Source organism: Carcharodon carcharias, chromosome 10 (assembly GCF_017639515.1).
Source record: "Carcharodon carcharias isolate sCarCar2 chromosome 10, sCarCar2.pri, whole genome shotgun sequence".
Taxonomy (NCBI): domain Eukaryota; kingdom Metazoa; phylum Chordata; class Chondrichthyes; order Lamniformes; family Lamnidae; genus Carcharodon; species Carcharodon carcharias.
Window position 1 is genome coordinate 143,867,557 of NC_054476.1, and position 25,414 is coordinate 143,892,970.

The 25,414-nt window shown below is 46.7% G+C and overlaps 1 protein-coding gene across 1 annotated transcript in view; it reads right to left on the reverse strand.

The window, feature by feature from the left end:
• The window catches only part of pitpnaa (phosphatidylinositol transfer protein, alpha a), a 66,454-nt gene that overhangs the window by 26,545 nt on the left and 14,495 nt on the right, over window positions 1-25,414 (reverse strand). The window contains exon 2 of the mRNA XM_041197983.1: window positions 18,074-18,104. Coding sequence (XP_041053917.1) covers window positions 18,074-18,104 — 31 coding nt within the window. The remainder of the gene's footprint in view (window positions 1-18,073; window positions 18,105-25,414) is intronic.

Genomic DNA, 25,414 nt, shown 5'->3' on the forward strand with positions numbered 1-25,414 from the left:
AACAAAAAAAAAATCTATAATGTCTTTCACTATCTCAGGATGTCTCAATTATTGTAATGTCAGAAATGCAGCAGCCTATTTGCACACTGCAAACAGCAACGTGAGAATGACCAGTGAATCTGTTTGAGATTTAGTTTAAGGAATAAGTATTGGCCAGGACACTGGGAAGAACTCCTCCCTATTCTAACACCACGGATTTTTTTTCTTTTACATCCAGCTGAGGGGGAAGACATTAAATTAAATTAATTAATTAACATTAAATCGGTTTAAAATGTCATCCAAAGATGGCACTTCTGATAGTGCAGCACTCCTGTGCCAGCCTGGGCTGTGTGTCCCAAGTCTCTGAATAAGAGCTTCTGATTGATAGAGACTCTCAAAACAACAGCTGACATTAGTTAGCCAGCAGGAGTTGCTTATTACCTGAAGGATATCAACATTATACAGTCAGCTTCTCCAGAGGCACGGTGAGTAAATACATTTTCACACCAGCTACAACACATCAGGAAGTTCAGCCTCTGAGAAAGCAATGAGTTGGCTTGTATAGAAGGAATAATGTTTTTGGGTGGGGAGGTGAGGTTAATGGCTGGCTGGAATTCGAGTTCTCACATACACTTGTGCATGATAGTGCTTATCGAGTACTGTCCTTCAAATCCATTTTTCTGATTAGTGTAGCTCCAGTTGCAAGCCTGGCTTTATCTTCTAATAACATTAACGTGATCCCTAAACCCCTCCGACTTACTGCAGCTCAGTTTCTAAATAGAACCACTGTCAGAAGTTGCAACCAATTGTATAATTTATATCTCATTGCACAACAGACCAAATTTCACTTGCATTTAAAATTAAGTGTATAGTTAGTCTGCTGGCTGTCCAGTTCTGACCTGCAGGGAGCTGGGACCGTCATTCACAATGGGAATCTGCACATTGCATTGCCCTCGAATTGAGTATTGAATCGGCAAAATTGTTCAGGAAAGTTTCATGATGGGCTGTGAAAATGTGGCCCTGGAGCCATATAAATACTGTGGCTACAAGAGCAGGTCAGAAGCTAGGAATCCTGCGATGAGTAACTCACCTCCTGACTCCCCAAAGTCTGTCCACCATCTATCTACAAGGCACAAGTCAGGAGTGTGATGGAATACTATCCACTTGCCTGGATGAGTGCAGCTCTAAAAATACTCAAGAAGCTTCACACTGTCCAGGACAAAGCAGCCCGCTTGATTGGCAGCACATCCACAAACATTCACTCCTTCCACCACCAATGCACAGTAGCAGCAGTGTGTACCATCTACAAGGTGCACTGCAGCAAACTCACCAAAGCTCCTTAGGCAGCACCTGCCAAACCCATGACCACTACTATCTAGAAGGACAAGGGCAGCAGATCGATGGGAACACCACCACCTGCAAGTTCCCCTCTAAGTTACTCACCATCCTGACTTGGAAACTTATCGCTGTTCCTTCACTGTCGCTGGGTCAAAATCCTGGAATTCACTCCCTAACAGCACAGTGAGTGTATCTACACCACATGGACTGCAGCGGTTCAAGGCGGCAGCTCACTACCACCTTCTCAAGGGCAATTAGGGATGGGCAATATATGCTGGCCCAGCCAGCGAAGCCCACATCCAGTAAAATGCAAAAAAAAAGTAACAGTGCTTTTTGAAGTTAGGGCTGAGCCACGTCAAGATAAAGTTCTCCTAACTCCATCTAAACCTATGCTGAACCTGCACTGGGAGTGTTTTTTTATTCGTTCATGGGATGTGGGCATTGCTGGTTCGGCCATCATTTGTTGCCCATCCCTAATTGCCCTTGTTCAGAAAACACTTAAGAGTCAACCATGTTGCTGTGGGTCCGGAGTCACACGTAGGCCAGACCAGGTAGGGAGGGCAGATTTCCTTCCCTAAAGGACATTAGTGAACCAGATGGGTTTTTACAACAATCGGCAATGGTTTCATGGTCATCATCAGACTTTTAATTCCAGATTTTTATACAATTCAAATTTCACCATCTGCTGTGGTGGAACTCGAAATCGGATCTCTGGAGCATCACTGTGGGTCTCTGGAGAGTTTGATGGGGACAGCGTAGAGGGAGCTTTACTCTATATCTAACCCCGTGCTGTACCTGTCCTGGGAGTGTTTGATGGGGCAGTGTAGAGGGTGCTTTACTCTATATCTAACCCCGTGCTGTACCTGTCCTGATGAGTGTTTGATGGGGACGGTGTAGAGGGAGCTTTACTCTGTTTCTAACTGGAGATGTATCTGTTCCAGGGAGCAGGAATTAATATTGTCATTGGGTGTAATACATATTGCCATGTATATCCCAGAATCCTCAAGCCCCATTACCTTGAAAAGATTGGAACTATCAGGAAGGTCAGACAGTTTTCAGCAGCAGATTGCTGGGAGTAGCTTCTCTGTTTAAACAACAGGCAGCTGATCTCAAGCTGGGATTTGACGTGATCAGAGAGAGAAAGTGCAGATTGTGTACAATATTTCTAAAGCAGAGGCCCCTAAAGCTATCAGAGGACAGCAGGGTTATTCCTGTCTGGTTCCCTGAGTTGGCCTGTTTAATTGCAATCAGTCTGCCTTCTGATGGGTGACAGGTACAATGGGACTGATATTAGGATGCTGCATTGTGGACTGATGCTATCCTTGGAGTAAATCCATCATGCTCAGTAAACATGAACTGTTGGCCTGATGTCGTTAGTCTTTTCTTCTCCCTGGTTAGCCCCTTCCTGCCCTCACTGAAAGTACAGTCTTCAGGAGATATGGAGGCACTGCGGAGAGAGAATAAAGCTACACGGGCACAAACTGACCCCATTTCACACCTCAGCAGAGTCTGTGAAAATCTCAACAGTGGGGCCAGCAGGCTATTCAACAACAGAAGGTATCACAGTTTTGACTGACCCTTTCTCACCCAGTGATACTGAAGCTATTAGAGAGAAGGTCCAGCCCCACCAACACCCCTTGGAACCCGAGGAAAACTGTCAGAGCACTATTTCTACCCAAACCGAGAGCAGAGCCTGCCTTCTCAGTCTATGTGGCGGGGCACAACACCAGGCAGTACATTTGAATGCCGAGTGCTTCTTACATTCCACTTTTAAAGGCACACTTATAGAAAAAAAATCAGTCACGTATGCATGTATAGATATTTCACTTTCATGGTCTCAGGAGATTCCTACGTGCTTCACAGCCAATGAAATAGTTTTACTGTAGTCACTGGTGAACAGATAAACATTGCAGCCAATTGGCACTGAGCTCCACAAATAGCAGTAAAGAACCAGATAAGCAGTTTTGGCAATGTTGGTTGATGGATGAATGTGGACTAGGACTCTGGGGAGAACTCCAACGCCCTTCTTCAAAAAAGCACCATGTGATTTTTTATAATATAAAATAAAAACAGAAAATGCTGGAAATACTCAGATCAGGCAGCAACTGTGGAGAGAGAAACAGAGTTAACATATCGAGTTGATAACCCGCTCAGTATTTCCATCATTCGCAGTTTTCGTATGGGATTTCTTTATGCTCTCCTGAACGTGCAGGTGGCACAAGGGTTTAACACACCACCTAAAGGATGGCATCTCACAGTTCAGCACTCCCTCAGTACCCACCCTCTGACAGTGCAGCGCTTCACTCAGTACCGACCCCTAACAGTGCAGAACTCCCTCAGTACTGACCCTCCGACAGTGCAGCGCTCCCTCAGTACTGGTCCTCCAACAGTGCAGCGCTCCCTCAGTACCGACCCTCCGACAGTGCAGTGCTCTCTCTCAGTACTGACCCTCCAACAGAATGGCACTGCCTCAGCACTGATCCCCCGACAGTGCAGCACTCTCTCTGTATTGCCACCATCTGTTTTATAAATAACCCACACTGGCTCTGTTGGCTCACCTTGATAAGCACAAGACCTCTACTTGCTTAGCACATATAACTGGCATCTCACATAATCTGTGAGCAAATCACAATGCCTCCCTAAACTAGACAAACAAGAATCTTTCTCACGGCCCCGCAGCCACTATCTCCACTCTCCATTTCAGTAGCAGTGGAAGTTTGATCCAATAACTCACAAGGAATGCATGCTGCTCTCTCTGTTTGAGACAGCTGGGACTGGTCTGTTTGGTTGTACACACACACAGCTCATAAAGAACTGTATTACCACAACTAGAAAGAAGTGCATCGAACCTGGAGTCATGATATATGCAGGAGCTATTTCAGTCCCAAGAATGAAAGGCTTAACATATGAGGGACATTTGAGGACTCTGGGTCTATACTCGATGGAGTTTAGAAGGATGAGGGGGGGATCTGATTGAAACTTACAGAATACTGAAAGGCCTGGATAGAGTGGACGTGGGGAAGATGTTCCCATTAGTAGGAGAGACTAGGATCCGAGGGCACGGCCTCAGAGTAAAGGGAAGACTTTTTAGAACAGAGACGAGGAGAAACTTCTTTAGCCAGAGAGCACTGAATCTATGGAATTCATTGCCACAGAAGGCTGTGGAGGCCAGGTCATTGAGTGTATTTAAGACCAAGATAGATAGGTTCTTGATTGGTAAGGGGATCAAAGGTTACAGGGAGAAAGCAGGAGAATGGGGTTGAGAAACTTATCAGCCATGATTGAATGGTGGAGCAGACTCGATGGGCTGAATGGCCTAATTCCTGCTCCTATGTCTTATGGTCTTATTTCTTTAAAAGCAACCACTCTGTAATACTATGGTAAATCCTTAGGAGGTAAAAGGAGTGCTATAATTGACAGTGTAAGACCAGGAAAAAGTACAGGTTCCCTCTTCTGAACCCCATCTAATGCCCTAAACTGGAACGTGTGCAGATTGAGTGAGTGCAGAATGCAGCATAGATACGACACCACCCTCATGACTGGCCTGTTGCCTTTGACTGTTTAGGCAAATACACAGAGTGACTCAAGTGCTCACATTCATCCAGTGTTTCAAGTGGAAAGCATTTTCAGGGCAGGAAGAAAAACAATTTGGCCTTTCAGGAGGTGCTAAATATCAGTCATTTCACATCCATGCTGGGGCTAAGCTCAACACCACAGGATGGATGTAGAGGCTTTGGAGAGGGCACGGGACAGATTGTATTTCTTCATATCCAGCAGCTTTCCGGTCAAAAATGAAGAGACTTGAAAGATTGGGTCCTTTTGTTAGAAGAATGTGGATCATGGTGCAATATGACAGAAGTGTTTGGAATTATGGATGGGGCAGGTAGATAGAAGCATTCTGTGTCCACTAGTTGAGGGGTGAAGATCAAGGGGGTATACATAAGATTAAACATCAAGGTAAGTGATCATGAGCTTGATCATCCAGGAAGGTTTTCAGAAATGACTTACAGGAGGAGAAAGGTTTAAGGAGAGTATCCCAGAGTTTAGAACCTAGGTAGCTGAAAGCATGGCCATCAATGGCGGAGAGATTAAAACCAGGGAGGTGCTCAAAGGAAACCTGGACTGTGTCTCCGACAGGAAACATGGACTGTGTCTGTGAATATAGTAAACTCCTCGATGCACTGTGTTTGGTGACTGGCAGTACTTTTTACAGAGGATTTACCGTGCCCCCACTGCCTCCATCCCCTTCACTATGAGGTTTTGGGCACCACATTCGGGTTTAAGTTCTGGGGTTTCATGGGTTAGGCACAGACACATCCTCCCGTATCCGAGGAACAGGCCTCTGAATCTCAGGCCTTGACAGGCCGAGGAAACTCAACACAGGAGTGCAACTAAAACTGTCCTATTCTAGATCAACAATTATCAAAATACAAGAACTGCCATTTCTACAGGATCATTTCACAACCACAGGGTATCTCAAAGCATTTTACAATCAAGGAAGTATTTTGTGACAAGTAATATATTACATAAATGACATAGATGACTATGTGGGGGGTAGAATTAGTAAGTTTGCGGATGACACAAAGATTGGCCGGGTGGTTAACAGTGAGGTTGAGTGTCTTGGGCCACAGGAAGATATAGACGGGATGGTCAAATGGGCAGATAAGTGGCAGATGGAATTTAACCCTGAAAAGTGTGAGGTGATACACTTTGGAAGGAGTAATTTGACAAGGAAGTATTCAATGAACGGCATGATACTAGGAAGTTCTGAGGAACAAAGGGACCTTGGCGTGTGTGTCCATAGATCTCTGAAGGCGTAGGGGCATGTTAGTGGGGTGGTGAAAAAGGCATATGGGACACTTGCCTTTATCAATCGAGGCATAGATTACTAAAGTAGGGAGGTCATGTTGGAGTTGTATAGAACCTTGGTGAGGCCACAGCTGGAGTACAGTGTGCAGTTCTGGTTGCCACATTATTGGAAGGATGTGATTGCACTGGAGGGGGTGCAGAAGAGGTTCACCAGGACATTGCCTGGGATGAAACATTTAAGTTATGAAGAGAGGTTGGATAGACTTGGGTTGTTTTCGTTGGAGCAGAGAAGACTGAGAGGTGACCTGATCGCAGTGTACAAGATTATGAGGGGCATGGACAGGGTGGATAGGGAGCAGCTGTTCCCCTTAGTTGAAGGGTCAGTCACAAGGGGACATAAGTTCAAGGTGAGGGGCAGGAGGTTTAGGAGGAATGTGAGGAAAAACTTTTTTACCCAGAGGGTGGTGACGGTCTGGAATACACTGCTTGGGAAGGTGGTGGAGGCGGGTTGCCTCACATCCTTTAAAAAGTGCCTGGATGAGCACTTGGCACGTCATAACATTCAAGGCTATGGGACAAGTGCTGGTAAATGGGGTTAGGTAGGTGGGTCAGGTGTTTCTCACGTGTTGGTGCAGACTCGATGGGCCGAAGAGCCTCTTCTGCACTGTGTGATTCTGTGTTAATCACTATTACAATATAGGGAAGTGTGTTATACACCAGTCCAGACAGGATTGGACACTGCTGGAGTGAGAGTGAACTCACTCATTATTTCTGCTCGATGAAGTCGACAGTTTTAGTACAGGTGCAATGTCTCAAAACCAATAATGTCAGGACTGAGTCCGTGCTGGATTTCTGACCTTGCTGGTTTTCAGGATGGGCTGGATCGGGCCGGGACAGCTCAGGCGGGGTTAAGGGCTCAAACCACAGGAAAAGACAGGACCATTAAACCAATAACTAGTCAGGGCCCCACCTTGCCAATCAGCAACTAGCCGAACAGGCTGCTAAGTTACTTTACTCATCCAATAATAATTAAAATTCATCCATGGCAGCTTTTAAAAATGTCTGGTTTTTGGACATTGCTGGTTTTGGTTAGCTGGATTTGAGGCACTTTACCTGTAGTGAGTTTCTGTTCATTTCAGAAGTCCTTCCTGATTACAATGTAATGAGTATCGGCTGTGGAAAGATACTGTCCTAACTGTATGTAATAGTTCTGGTACCACCATCTGTGTCCTGGTCAATACCCTCCCCTCAATACCACAATCAGCCCTTTGTGGGATCTTGTACAAATTGGCCAGTACTTAATGATACCTGGGCCTGGATGATCATTCAATGAATATCAAACTAATTGGGATGTCTGAAGCATAACATAAGATGTAATATAGAAGCTAGCACCTCTCACTATTTGAGTGGCTCCAAGCTAACTAACTACCAAAAATTCACAGGGCAATCAGGCTAATTGGATAGCTTTTCCAAAGAGCCAGAACAGCCATGACGAGTCAAATGGCTTCAGTCTGTGCTGTAAGATTCTACGATTCAGTTCCACACCTACCCTCAACCTCAGGAAACACTTCCATGATTTAAATAAAATCTGTGACATTAAATTTCTGTCTAGTGTCTGTCATACTTCTACTTGACTGGCTCAAATATTTCATGAAAAACACACAATGCCAATAACCTCGATATTATTGTACAGGTAGGAAAGAGGGTTGAAATCTCCCACTGCAGAATGACTGAACATGCTCAGAATGGTTGGGATTTGAGTGAAGCAAAACGAGCTACTAACTGAGCAAAGCTGTCACAGGCTGCTCTCAAAATGGTTTAGTGAGACCGGTGCTGTACTCACTTTTACAATTTTACTACATTGCAAAGTTTTGACATATTATACAGCAGACTCTCTGTAATTTCAGGCTGGTGACACACAGTGAGTGAAAGATAATCAGAGCTCTAATCCTAAATACCATGCATGGAAGCTCAAAGGGACGGACTTAATAATATTATACAACTCAGAGACTGGAGCATTACATGAGTTATATCAAGGTAAAAGGTTACCAACAGGGAAAATAACCGTCTCCAGCAGCCCCTGGATTAAAAATATCAAGTTTTTGTTCAAAAAAGTGTTTTTTATTTCAATAATACACACCTCAAGATTCCCTTCCAGATAAATATATTTATCCTAATGATAATGGATTTGGAGGTTCAGAACAGAACAGAAAGTGAATGGGGAACTAGTTGTACCAATCTCTGGATAGGCCCCATCTGGAGTAACTGAGAGAATGGACTGGAGTTCTTACAGCAAGTGTGGTGGGAGGAAGTGTACTCAAGTTGGCTGAATATGTCTGTGGCTTCATAGTCAATATTGGTCAATAGCCTAACCCCAGAAATGGAGACAGAAAGGGCAGATAAAGAGAAGTCAAGGAAGAAAAGGGAACATGGGAGTGGGCTATTCGGCCCATCAAGCCTGCTCCCCCATTCAAACAGATCATGGCTGATCACCATCCCATATCCCTTGATGTCATGAGTATCCAGAAATCTATTGATTCCTGTCTTGAATGTGCTCAATGATTTCACTTCCACAGCCCTCTGGGGTGGAGAATTCCAAAGATTCACCACCCTCTGAGTGAAGAAATTCCTCATCTCGGTCTTAAATGGCCTGCCCCTAATTCTAGTTCTAGATCTGCCAGCCAGAGGAAACATCCAATCCACATCTACCCTGTCACACCCTGTAAGAATTTTGTAAGTTTCATTGAGATCACCTCTCATTTTTTGAAATTCTAGAAAATACAGGCCCAATTTCCTCAAACTCTCATAAGACAATACCACTTTCTCAAGAATTAGTTTAGTGAACCACCATTGCACTCCCTCTACACAAGTGTATCCTTCCTTTGATAAGGGGATCAAAACTGCATACAATACTCCAGGTGAGATCTCACCAAGACTCTATACAAGTGAAACAAGACTCCTTTACTCCTGTACTCAAATCCCCTCACGATGAAGATCAATGCACCATCTGCCTTCCCAATTGCTTGCTGTACCTGCATGTTAGCTTTTAGTGACTCACGAACAAGGGCACCCAGGTCCCTTTGGATATCAACATTTCCCAACCTCTCGCCATTTAGGAAGTAGCCTGCAATTCTGTTTTTTCTACCAAAGTGGATAACTTCACACTTATTCCAGAGAGTTGAAGGTGGACATGTGAAGGTGAGAGAAGGGTGGAAATTGGAAGCAAAAAATTATTAAATTTTCCAGTTCTGGGCAAGAGCAGGAAACGGCACCGATCCAGTCTTCAATGCACTGGGGAAAAAAAATGAGGGAGGGGGCCTGACTAGGACTAGAAAAAAGTTTGTTCCACATATTCCACGAAAAGGCAGGCATAGCGAGAATCCAAAGTGGTTTCCATTGCAACACCTTTTATTTGGAGGAAGTGAGTGAAATTAGAGAGGTTGTTCTGATGAAATTTGACCAAAGGTCACAGGCTGAAACGTTAACTGTTTCTCTCTCCACAGATACTGCCAGACCTGCTGGGTATTTCCAGCATTTTCTGATTTTATTTAAGACTTCTGCAGAATTTTGCTTTTATGGAGTAAGTGTGCTCAGTTCTAGGCACTAGCTCTTACGAAGGATATATTAGTCTTGGAGGACATGTAGTGCAGATTTACCAGGGCTAAAAGGGCTCAATTATGAAGACAGGTTGTTTAGGCTAAGCTCGCATTTCTTTGAATATAGAAGATTAAAGGGTGATCTAATCAAAATATTTAAAATGTTCTAAAAGATTTGACAGAGTAGATAAAGAGCTGTTTCCTCTGGTAAGGGACTCCGTAGAGCTTGGCTGTTCAGGAGATTTTCACACAAGGTTGTAGTGGAAATCAGGAACTCTCTACTACAAGAGGTTGGAGGTTAGTGGAGACCCATGGAGCTTTCAAGATTGTCAAGGAGTACGGAACAAAGGGAGGTAAATGAAGTTGAGATACAAATCAGTGCACTGATCGAACGCCAGGCTCAAAGGGCAAAGTGGTTCCCTCTCAAACAGTGACGGAGACATAGTGCATCCCACCAATCCTGCACTCCCTCCTCACTGTTCCACATAATCCTAAAGGTTGGGGTGGGGGGGGCGGTAGATGGAATGAAGAGGTTAGAAGTTCTACCTCAGTTGGGAATGAGTAATTGTGCTGCTTATAACAGGTTGGTTGGGTTGCTTTGGCAGAGATCAATTCAGAGTGGGAGTGAATGGTACGCAGGACGACAGGAGAAACCAAAGCTATTTTCAAAGTGGTTAGGCATTCATTCACGTGCCCGATTAACAATGGGTGTGAGTATAAGGTGATGTATTTAAGAGGAGGAATGAAAACTGGCACTATAAACTAAATCGTGAACTTTAAAGGGGGTGCAGAAACTGAAACACTTTAGGTTCACACACATTAACCTTTGAAAGTGGCTGCTGAAAAGACAAGTTGAACAGGCTGTTAGAAAGCACACCGGATCCTGGGATTTATACAAAGAAGCGGAGCACAAAACCAAGGAAGTCATGCAAAGCATTCTTAAAACACACGTTAGACTTCAGTAAGACCATAGATAAAAACAAAAAAACTGCGGATGCTGGAAATCCAAAACAAAACAAAAACAGAATTACCTGGAAATTCTAATCCGGGGAAGAGGGACTTCAGTTACGTAGAGAGACTGCAGAAGCTGGGCCTGTTTTTCCTTCAAATGGAAAATGTTAAGGGGATACTTAATAGAACTTCAAAATCAAGAGCGATTTTGATAAGATAGCGAGAAACTGCTTCCAGTGGCAGAAAGGTCAGTAACCAGCAGGCACAGTTTTAAAATAATTGGCAAAAGAAGCAGAGGGAGTTACCGTGATTTGAAAGGGTTATGCATGAAGATTCAAAAGCAACTTTCAAAAGGAAATTGGGTATTTGTTGAAAAGAAAACATTTGCACCACTACGGGGAAAAGAGCAGGGAAGTGGCACTAATTGGATAGCTTTCATGGAGCCTGCCCACACGCGACAAGCTGGACAGCTTCCTTCCACGCCGCAACCTTCCCCAAATGTAAACTTCTTAGCCAAATTCCAAATAAGCATTGAAGATGTGTCTGCAGGCAGCAGTGACGAGCAAGATGTGGCGAGTAAATGGATCTTAAATATAGTGATTGCGGTGAGGCAGATTAGCTTCACTAATGGTGAGAAGCCTTACACAGGCAGGATATGGAAGGGGGTGATTAGTAATGGTTTCAAAACTAAAGTTATTGTATTGGCTGCACTCCTCTTTCATGTTGAGATGGAATAAGATGTCCGGTTAGGCAGTGGCGACAAAAGCATTTAGGAAACAAATGGATGGGATAGGAAAATAGTCCAGTGGATGAAATTTCAATGGGCTGAATGGGCTGCCTTCAGCTATAGCTATCCAGTGATGTTAGAAGGCTGGCAAAGGGGTAGGAAGATAAGCCACCTACTCACAATACAAGTTTTACCATTAGCGGTCCCTAGCGAGAGATGCCAACACCTGGTGCTGTAGAATGCTGATAAATTCAGGTTCAAACACATTTCCACCCAATTCCTGCTCTGAACCATGTCAAACTAAGGCAGGAAATATCACTGAAGAGAGATATATATTGCTGAAGCTTTTCATCTTGCACTTATCAGGACAAACACAAGAATGCAAAATTGCAAACAATCACAACAATTTATATTACAGGAGAAAAGGGTGCAGATTGGTTGGTAGAGTTGGCTCCGACAGTGCGGCGTTCCCTCAGCGCTACCCCTTCGACAGCACGGCGCTCCCTCAGCGCTGCTCCTCCGACAGTGCGGCGCTCCCTCAGCGCTGCCCCTCCGACAGTGCAGTGCTCCCTCAGTGCTGCCCCTCCGACAGTGCGGCGCTGCACCAGGATTGTCAGCCTACATTGTGGGCTCTGGTCTGGGGTGAGGCTTGATCCACAACCTCGTGAATCAGAGGTGACAGCACTACCCACTGAACATCAGCCAACACCACAATGAGGCAATAATGCACTATGTCTAATGCGTTCTTAATCACTTATGCACCTACCAGATTTTTAAAGTAATGACTTGATTAAGATTATGCATTAACTGCTAGGTTCCCACTAGCTGGGTTGAGCAAGTGTGCGGACATCTGGACTTTATTCATTTACAGTTGAAAAGATTATCAACCTTCAGTATGTCACAGCATGAATCAGCACCACCGGGAAGGTGAAAATTGGGAAAGGGGATGGAAAAGGAGAGCAAGAGCTTTAGAGAGATTATTATATATCTGCATTATACCCCTGCCCCCACAATTAGAGTGCGTGGGAGTTAGAGTTTATAATACAAAGGGTCGAGGCAACAGTGAACAAATCCAGCTTTGTGCTGGTGCTCACTGCAATCAGCTGAGCAACAAAATATTAAGTTGGTAATTCAAATTGTAATACACGAAGAATAGAATGACAGATCCCTGGGAAAGAATTAAAAGGTAGTAATCTAATCTGATAAACCCAGGATTGGATTACTCCCTTTAATTCTCTTTTGGGTATTTGATTTTTCTAACAGTACACTCACTGATCCCTTTCCTACAGTCACAGCTGAAGTGTTTTTCTGGCAATTTTATCTTTGCTTTCCATCAAATCGTGGGTCTCTATTTCAGGATTGCTTAACAATTAAAAAAACTTACATAAACATTAATAGGTTAGAGGTCCTTAAGATGAGTTGAGGTCAGTTCGAATGCCATGGCATCGTACTGACTAGAGGCTAGCAGTGTTGCTTTTGCCATCATTATAGATGCAGCGCTCATGCCACAGGACTGGGAGCTAGATGTCAGAGCGTGCAGCAAGGTAGAGCCTGTGTTACACTGCACCAGTCATAGATGCTGTATGAGTCACCTGTTTGCATTACTGTAGGAGAATCAACGAATTGTTAGCGTACAGAAGGAGGCCATTCAGCCTGCACTGGCTCTGAATGAGTAATTCACCTAGTGCCATTCTCCTGTCTTTGTCGCGTAACTCTGCACATTCTTCCTTTTCAGTTAACAGTCTAGTTACCTTTTGAATGACTTAATTGAACCTGCGTCCACCACACATTCAGGCAGTGCATTTCAAACTCCAACACTTGCTGCATGAAAAAATTTTTCCTTATATCACTTTTTCTTCTTTTGCCAATTACTTTAAGTCTGTGCCTTCTAGTTCTCAATTCTTTCATGAGTGGGAACAGTTTCTCCCTGGCTACTCTGACCAGACCCCTCATTATTTTGAATGCCTCAATCAAATCTCCTCTCAGCTTTTTCTCCAAGGAAAACAGTCCTAACTTCTCCAATCTATCTTCATAACTGAAGACGCCTGGAATCATTCGTGAATACTATTTGCACCCTCTCTAAAGCCTTCCAAGACTTCCTAAAGTGCAGCACCCAGAACTGGATGCAATACTCTAGCTGAGGCGAACTAGTGACTTATACAAATGGCAACATAACTTCCTTGCTCTTATACTCTATGTCCCTATTAAGAAAGCCCAGGATACTGTTTGCTTTATTAACCGCGCTCTCAACCTGTCCTGGCACACTGAGCAAAAAGGATGAAGTGAAGGATTGAGGAAAGATTGGAGAAGTTTAGAGTTGGTAGAGGTGATGATCAAAGCACCTCATCGAGATATTAAAATTATAACAAGATAAACTGTGAATATTACTTCAAAAATTGAATCAAAGGACATAAATGGAAGTTAGTGACAAGTAAACTTAGAACAGCTATCAGCACCAAAATAACACTCAAAATATCGAGCGATGTTTAGAATATTCACCTCCTGAAGCAAAGGTACTGGGCTTTACAAAATACAACGGGTGTTGATAGGAGAGTCAGAGGATTCGAAGGATGGGTTTAGAAGAAAGAAAAAGTCTTGCATTTCTAGAGGTGTCTTTCATGGCCTCAAGGCTTCCAAAGGCTTTTTACAGTTAATGAAGTAATTCTCAAATGTAGTCTAAATGTAAGGCTAAATGTTCTTTAAATGTCTCATCAGGACAAGAGATGCAACATGACTGCAACCCAAACTGTCAGGAAATCAGTTAACAAGGGAGGCAAAGAACCCATTGTTAAGTGCAGTTAGAAAACAAAGATAAGATTAGGTATCTCGCTGAAACACAGTTCCTCTAGTTTAACATTCCTAAAGGGAGTTCAGGAATGTGCTTCTCTATTTATTACAACTGTTTCTGTATCAAACGAGGTAGCTTGTCAGTGCCACTGATCCACAGGCCCCCGTGCCAGTGGCAACACCAAATGCAAGTGTGCCAGATTTTAACTGACACTTGGCTTTGACTAGTCAGTAAATGGTGAAGCAGCTACATTGTGGAATTGAGCAACATGGGCAATATACTTAGCGTAAACAAAAGCCAGAACAATAACAGTGTGCATTTATATAGCACCATTGATGTAGTAAAACACCACGAGGTGCTTCACAAGAGCATTAATCAGATATAAATTGACACTGAGCCATACAAGTAGACATTAGAAGTTACCAGATACTTGGCCAGGAGGTAGGTTTTAGGAAGGCTCTTAGAGAAAGAAGTGAAGAGGTTTAGGGAGGGAATTCCAGAACTTAGGACCCAAGGCACAGCCGCCAATAATGAAAAGAAATGGGGGCGTGCAAGTGGACAGAATTAGAGGAGGTGATAGATATTGGGGAGGGCTGGAGGAGGTGACAGGGGTGGGGAGGGCAGGTGGAGGTGACAGATATTGGGGAGGGCTGGAGGAGGTGACAGATATTGGGGAGGGCTGGAGGAGGTGACAGATATTGGGGAGGGCTGGAGGAGGTGACAGATATTGGGGAGGGCTGGAGGAGGTGACAGATATTGGGGAGGGCTGGAGGAGGTGACAGATATTGGGGAGGGCTGGAGGAGGTGACAGATATTGGGGAGGGCTGGAGGAGGTGACAGATATTGGGGAGGGCTGGAGGAGGTGACAGATATTGGGGAGGGCTGGAGGAGGTGACAGATATTGGGGAGGGCTGGAGGAGGTGACAGGGGTGGGGAGGGCTGACGGAGGTGACAGGGGTGGGGAGGGCTGACGGAGGTGACAGGGGTGGGGAGGGCTGACGGAGGTGACAGGGGTGGGGAGGGCTGACGGAGGTGACAGGGGTGGGGAGGGCTGACGGAGGTGACAGGGGTGGGGAGGGCTGACGGAGGTGACAGGGGTGGGGAGGGCTGACGGAGGTGACAGGGGTGGGGAGGGCTGACGGAGGTGACAGGGGTGGGGAGGGCTGACGGAGGTGACAGGGGTGGGGAGGGCTGACGGAGGTGACAGGGGTGGGGAGGGCTGACGGAGGTGACAGGGGTGGGGAGGGCTGACGGAGGTGACAGGGGTGGGGAGGGCTGACGGAGGTGACGGGTGGGGAGGGCTGACGGAGGTGACAGGGGTGGGGAGGGCTGACGGAGGTGACAGGGGTGGGGAGGGCTGACGGAGGTGACAGGGGTGGGGAGGGCTGACGGAGGTGACAGATATTGGGGAGGGCTGGAGGAGGTGACAGGGGTGGGGAGGGTTGGAGGAGGTGACAGGGATGGGGAGGGCTGGGGGAGGTGACAGATATTGGGGAGGGCTGGGGGGAGGTGACAGGGGTGGGGAGGGCTGGGGGAGGTGACAGATATTGGGGAGGGCTGGGGGGAGGTGACGGGGTGGGGAGGGCTGGAGGAGGTGACAGGGGTGGGGAGGGCTGGGGGAGGTGACAGGGGTGGGGAGGGCTGGAGGAGGTGACAGATATTGGGGAGGGCTGGGGGGAGGTGACAGCGGTGGGGAGGGCTGGAGGAGGTGACAGCGGTGGGGAGGGCTGGGGGAGGTGACAGATATTGGGGAGGGCTGGGGGGAGGTGACAGATATTGGGGAGGGCTGGGGGGAGGTGACAGATATTGGGGAGGGCTGGGGGGAGGTGACAGATATTGGGGAGGGCTGGGGGGAGGTGACAGATATTGGGGAGGGCTGGGGGGAGGTGACAGATATTGGGGAGGGCTGGGAGGAGGTGACAGATATTGGGGAGGGCTGGGAGGAGGTGACAGATATTGGGGAGGGCTGGGGGAGGTGACAGATATTGGGGAGGGCTGGGGGGAGGTGACAGATATTGGGGAGGGCTGGAGGAGGTGACAGGGGTGGGGAGGGCTGGGGGAGGTGACAGGGGTGGGGAGGGCTGGGGGAGGTGACAGGGATGGGGAGGGCTGGAGGAGGTGACAGGGATGGGGAGGGCTGGGGGAGGTGACAGGGATGGGGAGGGATGGAGGAGGTGACAGGGGTGGGGAGGGCTGGAGGAGGTGACAGGGATGGGGAGGGCTGGGGGAGGTGACAGATATTGGGGAGGGCTGGAGGAGGTGACAGATATTGGGGAGGGCTGGAGGAGATGACAGATATTGGGGAGGGCTGGGGGGAGGTGACAGGGGTGGGGAGGGCTGGAGGAGGTGACAGGGGTGGGGAGGGCTGGAGGAGGTGACAGGGGTGGGGAGGGCAGGTGGAGGTGACAGATATTGGGGAGGGCTGGGGGGAGGTGACAGATATTGGGGAGGGCTGGGGGAGGTGACAGATATTGGGGAGGGCTGGGGGAGGTGACAGATATTGGGGAGGGCTGGGGGGAGGTGACAGCGGTGGGGAGGGCTGGAGGAGGTGACGGGGTGGGGAGGGCTGGAGGAGGTGACAGGGGTGGGGAGGGCTGGAGGAGGTGACAGGGGTGGGGAGGGCTGGGGGAGGTGACAGGGGTGGGGAGGGCTGGAGGAGGTGACAGGGGTGGGGAGGGCTGGAGGAGGTGACAGGGGTGGGGAGGGCTGGAGGAGGTGACAGGGGTGGGGAGGGCTGGAGGAGGTGACAGGGGTGGGGAGGGCTGGAGGAGGTGACAGCGGTGGGGAGGGCTGGAGGAGGTGACAGGGGTGGGGAGGGCTGGGGGAGGTGACAGGGGTGGGGAGGGCTGGGGAGGGCTGGGGGAGGTGACAGGGGTGGGGAGGGCTGGGGGAGGTGACAGGGGTGTGGAGGGCTGGGGGAGGTGACAGGGGTGGGGAGGGCTGGGGGAGGTGACAGGGGTGGGGAGGGCTGGGGGAGGTGACAGATATTGGGGAGGGCTGGGGGAGGTGACAGATATTGGGGAGGGCTGGGGGGAGGTGACAGCGGTGGGGAGGGCTGGAGGAGGTGACAGGGGTGGGGAGGGCTGGGGGAGGTGACAGGGGTGGGGAGGGCTGGGGGAGGTGACAGGGGTGGGGAGGGCTGGGGGAGGTGACAGGGGTGGGGAGGGCTGGGGGAGGTGACAGGGATGGGGAGGGCTGGGGGAGGTGACAGGGATGGGGAGGGCTGGGGGAGGTGACAGGGATGGGGAGGGCTGGGGGAGGTGACAGGGGTGGGGAGGGCTGGAGGAGGTGACAGGGGTGGGGAGGGCTGGAGGAGGTGACAGGGATGGGGAGGGCTGGAGGAGGTGACAGGGATGGGGAGGGCTGGAGGAGGTGACAGGGATGGGGAGGGCTGGAGGAGGTGACAGGGATGGGGAGGGCTGGAGGAGGTGACAGGGGTGGGGAGGGCTGGAGGAGGTGACAGGGGTGGGGAGGGCTGGAGGAGGTGACAGGGATGGGGAGGGCTGGAGGAGGTGACAGGGATGGGGAGGGCTGGAGGAGGTGACAGATATTGGGAAGGGCTGGAGGAGGTGACAGGGGTGGGGAGGGCTGGAGGAGGTGACAGGGATGGGGAGGGCTGGAGGAGGTGACAGGGATGGGGAGGGCTGGAGGAGGTGACAGATATTGGGGAGGGCACCGCCATAGAACATGAAAATGAAAATTTTTAAATGCAGTATTTCTGGACCAGGAGCTAACGTAGGTCATTGAGCACAGTGGGCTATTGGTAAATGAGACTTAATGCGGTGAGTTAGATACAGTGGATAACACCGGAGGTTTGACCAAAGTTACCTTTAATGAAGTCAAGCTTCAGTGAAAGACAAACCTGCAGGAAATGGAATCACTCACCTCGTCCACGGAGATTGGCAGGATTATCCGACTGAAAGAGAAGGAAGATTTAATAAATATTTGGAGCTCAAAAAGGAACACACACACAGGCGCGCGTGCACACACACACAGTCCACATTACTTTTCAAATTTTCACACCCTCCCCCGCCTTGCTAATCAGTCTCAGATTTTTTTTTTAAGAGCAGGAAAAAGCTGTTAGATCAAACGAGCATTCTTTGTATCTTCATGTCCACAACCTCTCCTCATATCCTTAATGCTAACAATTCAAATTCCCTTTCGAAACCACTTCCACAGCCTAACCTGCTAACTTATTTCTCTTACTGCTCCCTCCACCCTTCTCCTGTTGAAGGAGAAAGCCCTATGACTGAGGCGAGGGAAGGAACGCTCTCCATGGCACCTTGCCAAGGTGTTATATCAGGCCATTCAGGCATTATGCTCCATGCCAACATCCATGCTTCACACAAGCCTCCTCTCACACCATCCCCATGTCCTTCCATCCCTCTCTCCCCATGTGCTTATCCAGCTACCCTTTAAATGTATCCATACCATTCACCTCAACCACTCCCTGGGGTAGCAAGTTCCACATTCTCATTCTCTGGGTAAAGAAGCTTCTCCTGAATTCCCGATTAGTGTCAATTGTCTATTTTATATTCATTGAGTTCTGATGAAAGGTCATCGACCTGAAGCATTAAATCTGTTTCTCTCTGCACAGATGCTAGCAGACCTGCTGAGTACTTCCAGCATTTTCTGTTTTTATTTCAGATTTCAATCACCTGCAATATTTTGCTTTCACATTATATGAATGACTTCCAGTTTTAGACTCTCCCACAATTAGAAACATCTTCTCTATGTCTGCCCTATTGAATCTCTTCATAATTTTTCTATCAGGTCACACCCCTCAATCTTCCCTTTTCTCAAGAAAAGAGCTCTGAAGAGGTAAATACCCACTCTCATTTGGGTCACATATCCTCCAAGATGGTGTGTGGAGGGGAATCTCTGCAAACTGCAGCTTGCCCCCAGTACATTGTCCAAATGGCCTAATGAATGGGAGAGCCTGAAGAGATAATGTCAAGTTGACTATTGGACTGCAGGAAGCATCACAGGCCATGCTGATCCAACTCTCACTCACGTCCACATATAGTTTGCCAGCACAGGGTAATGGAACAGCAGTCAGGAACAGGAACTCATCAATTTCCCATTCCCTAAATTCCAGTCACCGGGGACCCACTGACCTGTAATCACTTGTGAAGCACTCGTGTAATCACTCACACACGTGAAGAATATTTACGCTCTAATGTGAGTGTGTCAGACCTTTTCTACTAAAGTTAGAACTTATATTTAAAACACTGTCGCCATATCCTCACCTGGGGCTAGTCAGTGATTTCTATTGGATGACACTAGACTACGACATTTAATACCACTGCAGTATTGGGCGTAAATGTCACCTCTGTCGTGTGGCCGTGTTACTGATGGAAGTTAGTGCCTCCTCAGAGGCATAAGGCACCAGACAACTTCAACAACAGATGAGACAGAGAGGAGACATGACAGAGGAGTGCAGATTCTTCTAAAAATAGTCACAATTGTCTACATTAAACAGAGAACAAGACACCTGCTCCAGTTTGAAGATCAGGTCTGCTAAACTGATCCTCTAACTGCTGCCTTTCAGACAGCGTGATGTATAGTTTTTCCATGGGAGTGGGTGGTAGCCTTGTACCAGTCTGGAGATGCTTCTTGCTACTCCTGGAAAATAGGGAGAAAACTCATCAGCTGGTGACCCTGAGGCAGTCTGCACAGTTAACAGAAAGATATGGCATCACACAGTTGGATGACTGAGGGGCTGGTGGGAGAGGGTCAGTTAATGGGCTGCGAAAAGGTAGATGGATCAGTTGGTGAGTCACAAGGTGAGGTAGAGGTCACAAGACTCCACCCTGACCCCCATGATATATCAGCATAGCAGCAACAGCCAATGTTCTGCAGACCACATGAGTCACTCGATTTGCTGTTCTCAGCTTTGAACACTTCCTGTCACAGCCTCTCCCTAAAGTAAACTACTTTGACAAAGGAGTTCACCATTGTTCATGCATCAACACCCGCTGAAAGGCCCAAATATCTATTTACTAAAAAACACAAATGGGATCCTGCAGCAAGTCTGGGCAGTTTAACATTCTGCTGGCAGCCAGCTGAACAATCACATCAGGAATAGGAGGTGGCTATTCAGTCCTTTCAGCCTGATCTGCCATTCAATGGGATTATGGCTGATCATCTACCTCAACTCCATTTTCACCATGTCCCTTGATTCTCTTGGTATCCAAAGATCTATCAACCTGTCTTGAACATACTCAACTGCTGAGCATCCATGTCTCTCTGGGCTAGAGAACACTAGGTTCATAATCATTCTGGTGAAGAAATTTCTCCATACCTAAATTGTTGACCCCTTATCATGAAACTGAGCCCTAGTTCAAGACTAGACAGGAAAAACAGCCTTTCAGCATCTACCCAAGCAAACCCTCTACACTGTCCCCATCAAACACTCCCAGGACAGGTACAGCATGGGGTTAGGTACAGAGTAAAGCTCCCCCTACACTGTCCCCATCAAACACTCCCAGGACAGGTACAGCATGGGGTTAGGTACAGAGTAAAGCTCCCCCTACACTGTCCCCATCAAACATTCCCAGGACAGGTACAACATGGATGAAAACTCCTTTCATTCTGAGAAAAGCATCGCTAGCTGTACTTGTAACATTTTCACACACCAGTTATTTAAAAGACATTTGAAAGACTGATGGAATGCCAAGTTGAAAAAGATTAAAATTGTTCCCAACACTGTTCACTTGGGGATAATGAGAAGACTCTCAGAGGGACGTAGGTCGAAGCCATTCAGGCCAGCCTGCCTGTGCCAGCTCTGTAAAGCAGCTGTCTGATTTTTCACTGTCCTGCTCATTCTCCTGCAAATTCCTTCTTTTTAAGTAGAGATCTACTTGATTTCCTGGCATTTGCAATACACAGTGAATGGGATTTTGCAGGAGACAGGTTTCAAAAGTAAATAACAGAACCGAGAAAAAGAGACCATGTGATGATCAAAGGTCCAGGGAGGGGACACAAAACTTTGTCATCATTCACGGTTTATCATGTGCAGGAATCTTATGGTGCTATTTCCATAATGCTGTTAAAGACTGATTGACTGAAACTGTCAGGCACTCAGAGACCTGGCCCCACCACATCTGCTCCTTAATCATTAACCACTAAGTTATTTCCAGAGCACATAATGCTTTACCTGAAAACTGCCATCCCATTTTCTAAGCAGATATGACTTCTTTACAAAAAGAAAGTAAGACTGACTCTGTTAGATTTCTATCAAACAATATCATTTGCAAATCTCCAATAACAAGGTCATTTCAAATTTTTCACTTCCTAGCTGCTTTAATGGTATCCATTGTGGAAACGGTGACCCTGCCAAGGTTGCTGAGATTTATGTGGACAGGATTCGGAATGGTGCTGCCATTTGCTGTCAAAGATTACTTAGGAACAGGAGTCGGCCATTCAGACTCTCCAGTCTGTGCTGGCAATCAATTAGATCCAGAATAATTTGTGCCTCAACTCCATTTATTTGCTTTTAAATATTCTTTAATACCCTATTCCAACAAAAAAATCTCAACTTCAGTCTTGAACCTCAGCAACCACAGTATTTTTTTGGGAAGAGGGTGTTGGTTTCAGATTTCCACTCCCCTTTGTGTGAGGAAGTGCTTCCTGACATCACCCTCGAATCCCCTGGTTCTCATTTTAAGGTTTTGTCCCCTTGTTCTAGACACACCCCATCGCTGAGATTCCCAGGGGGGATTATTCAATAATTTGGATGTGGGGGGCAAAAGTAATACTTCCAAGTTTGCTGATGGCACAAAACCCAGTGGGAACGAGAGTTGTGAGGAGAATACAAACAGGCTTCCAGGGGAATTAATAGGCTAAGTGAGTGGGAAAGAACATGGCAGATGGAAAATAATGTGAAAAATGTGAAGTTATCCACTTTGGTAGAAAAACAAAGGAGGGGTATTTCTTAAACGAGGAGAGGTTGGGAAATGTTGATGTCCAAAGGGGCCTGGTTGCCCTTGTTCATGGGTCACTGAAAGCTAGCATGCAGATGCAGAAAGCAATTAGGAAGGCAAATGACAGGATTATACAATTGTATAGGGCCTTGGTGAAACTGCACTTGGAGCAGTGTGTGGAGTTTTGGTCTCCCTACTCAAGGAAGGATATTATTGCCATAGAGGAAGTGCAACGAAGGTTCACCAGACTGATTCCTGGGATGACTGGAACGCCCTATGAGGGCAGAGTGAGGAGACCATTCTCTGGAGCTTTGAAGAATGAGGCGCGATCGCATTGAAACAAAATTCTTAAGAGGGGCTCGACAGGGTAGGTGCAGGATGTTTCCCCTCACAGGAGTGTCTAGTAGATTTCTAAATATTAAACAAGGGATATGGGGAAAGTACAGAAAAATGGCATTGAACAAGATGATCAGACATGGTGGAACAGGCTTGAGGGGGGCCGAATTTTTTTATTATTTGTTCATGGGATGTGGGCTTCGCTGGCTGGGCCAACATTTATTGCCCATCCCTAACTGCCCTTGAGAAGGTAGTGGGAGGTTCAGTGATGGCAATGCCATTGAATGTCAAGGGGTGATGGTTAGATTCTCTCTTGTTGGAGATGGTCATTACCTGGCACTTGTGTGGTGTGAATGTTACTTGCCACTTCTTAGGCCAAGCCTGGATATTGTCCAGGTCTTGCTGCATTTGGACATGAACTGCTTCAGTATCTGAGGAGTCGCGAATGGTGCTGAACATTGTGCAATCATCAGTGAACATCCCCACTTCTGACCTGATGGAGGGAAGGTCATTGATGAAACAGCTGAAGATGTTTGGGCTGAGGACACTACCCTGGGGAATTCCTGCAGTGACTGAATTCCAACAACCATAACCATCTTTCTTTGTGCTAGTATGACTCCAACCAATGGAGAGTTTTCCCCGATTCCCATTGACTCCAGTTTTGCTGGGGCTCCTTGATTCCACACTCGGTCAAATGCTGTCTTGGTGTCAAGGGCAGTCACTCTCACCTCAGCTCTGTGCCTAATGGTTTCTCTGCATCTACCCTATCAATCCTTTACATAAGGGGGTTAAGATGGGAGGAGCTCCTTTCGCTGTTGAACTGTCTTTGCTTCAGGGTAGAGAAAGGAAAAACTCAATCAAGTGAAGAACAGGAATCAGAGAAGCAGTGATACACATAGCAGAAACTAGCAGGGCAGAGGTTAACAGCAAGGTGCTGTGAATCAGGCATGTGGACTTGGGAAGAGGTTAGTCAGCAGAGAGGTGCCGCACATCTCAGTTTCAGGACCAGGGTCGGGCTGGAATGGAAGTTTGGAATAGAATATATCGCTGATCAGGTTTTGGCTGCGATCGATAGTAGCAGTTGGCATCTTGGGCAGCAGAGCCTCATCCAGCATATAGGAAACATTTTTAAAATTTAATTTTGCTTCCAATAAAGGAAAAACGGGGACAGCATACATCAAGAATTTCACACCACAGATTCTGTGCATGACTCAACATCAAAACCTTGGCAGAGATTCAGTCTTCCCTGTCAACGCTTCAACAAGCTGGCACATAAAAACAACCTAGAAGAATTTAACACCAGAGTACAGATCATGCAACAGCTTATTACTGAAGGATTATAATGTAAAATCCATAACTTTCCTTCTTTGTGTGGGTTTAAAGAAAACACGCAAACTATTAACCCACTGACCCCCCTCAACCCCACCCTTGCACCCCTCCCCCGCTAAGAGATCAATATGTGCTGGTGGTATAGTGTATCAGTAACTCACCAACCATTCACAGTACTCATGAGTATTGGGTAAAACAAGGAGAATGCTGCATTAAAAGACCAAAGACTTGCATTTCACAAGCACCTTTCACAATCTCAGTCAGGACCTCCCGAAACACTTTACATCCAATGAGGTACATTTTGAAGTGTCATTGGTTTAATGTAGCAATTTGACAAATGGCAATGTGCTAATCACCAGATCACCTTTGACTTATGTTGACTGAGGGTTAAATATTGGCCAGGACAGCAGCGTGAAGTGCCCTGCTCACCTCTAAAGCAGGGCCCATGGGATCTTTTGTCACCACTTTAGGGGCTGGGTGAATAGGGCCTCTGTTTAAGATCCTCTCAGAAAGAATAGAGGGGTTGGGGGGGGGATAGAGAGGCAAAGATATAAGTTAAAAGAGAAACACAAATCAATACTGAACTGCAATCATCTTATTAAAGCCTTGATGACACTCCTTAAAACAGGCCTCTTTGACCAAACTTTAGGCCAACTGCCTAATACCTCCTAACGTAAAAGCAAAATACTGCGGATGCTGGAAATCTGAAACGCAAACAGAAAATGCTGGAAAAAGTCAGCCGGTCTAACAGCATCAGTGGAAAGACAGGCAGAGATAATGTTTCAAGAAGTCATATGGACTCGAAATGTTATCTCTGTCTCTCTCTCCACAGGTGCTGTTAGACCTGCTGAGTTTTTCCAGCATTTTTTGTTTTCATCTCCTAACATATCTTGGTGTGAAATTTTGTTTGATAATTGCTCCTGTGAAGGACGTTAGGATGTTTTACTACATTGAAGACACTCTCATAAAATGCCGTGAAATAAAATATTTCAAGCAATCTTCAAAAAAATGTGTGACAAGGGTTTTCTCTTTACAGATAGGCAATAATAGTTTGAGGCAATGTGTGCATTCTGAAGGTTTACAAAGAATGCCAGCACAAAGTGAGTGCTCTTTCAAGAATTATGAAATGTTCGGCCATCAGGTTCCTGCGATTGTAATCAGAGTTACAACAGTGGGTGTGTGGCTTACTCTCTCTATATCCACTTGAACAAGTTCAAACATACAGTAGTGCAGTTACAAAACTCATTCCAAAACTGGGTGCCTCCAGAGGTGTAGCTGGACAGTCCCAGAATACAGGACAATTGGGGACAGGCCCGCTGCTGGGGATGGGTCCATCACTGTATAACACTGGGGTAGAGTACTGGTGGGGACAGGTCTGTCACTGTATAACATTGGGGTAGAGTACTGGTGGGGACAGATCTGTCACTGTATAACACTGGGATACAGTACTGATGATAATTTCGGGGCCAGGATACGCTCAGAGGTCTCAATCTCAATCCTTTACCACAAAAACCCAAGTAAGTGTTTGAGGATTATACAAAATCATGTGAATGGCAGATTAGTTTGGGGCTACCAAGTGGTGGTGTTGAGACGTTACAATCTGGTTACCCCAGTAACGTTTTGTTGTGCCTAAAAA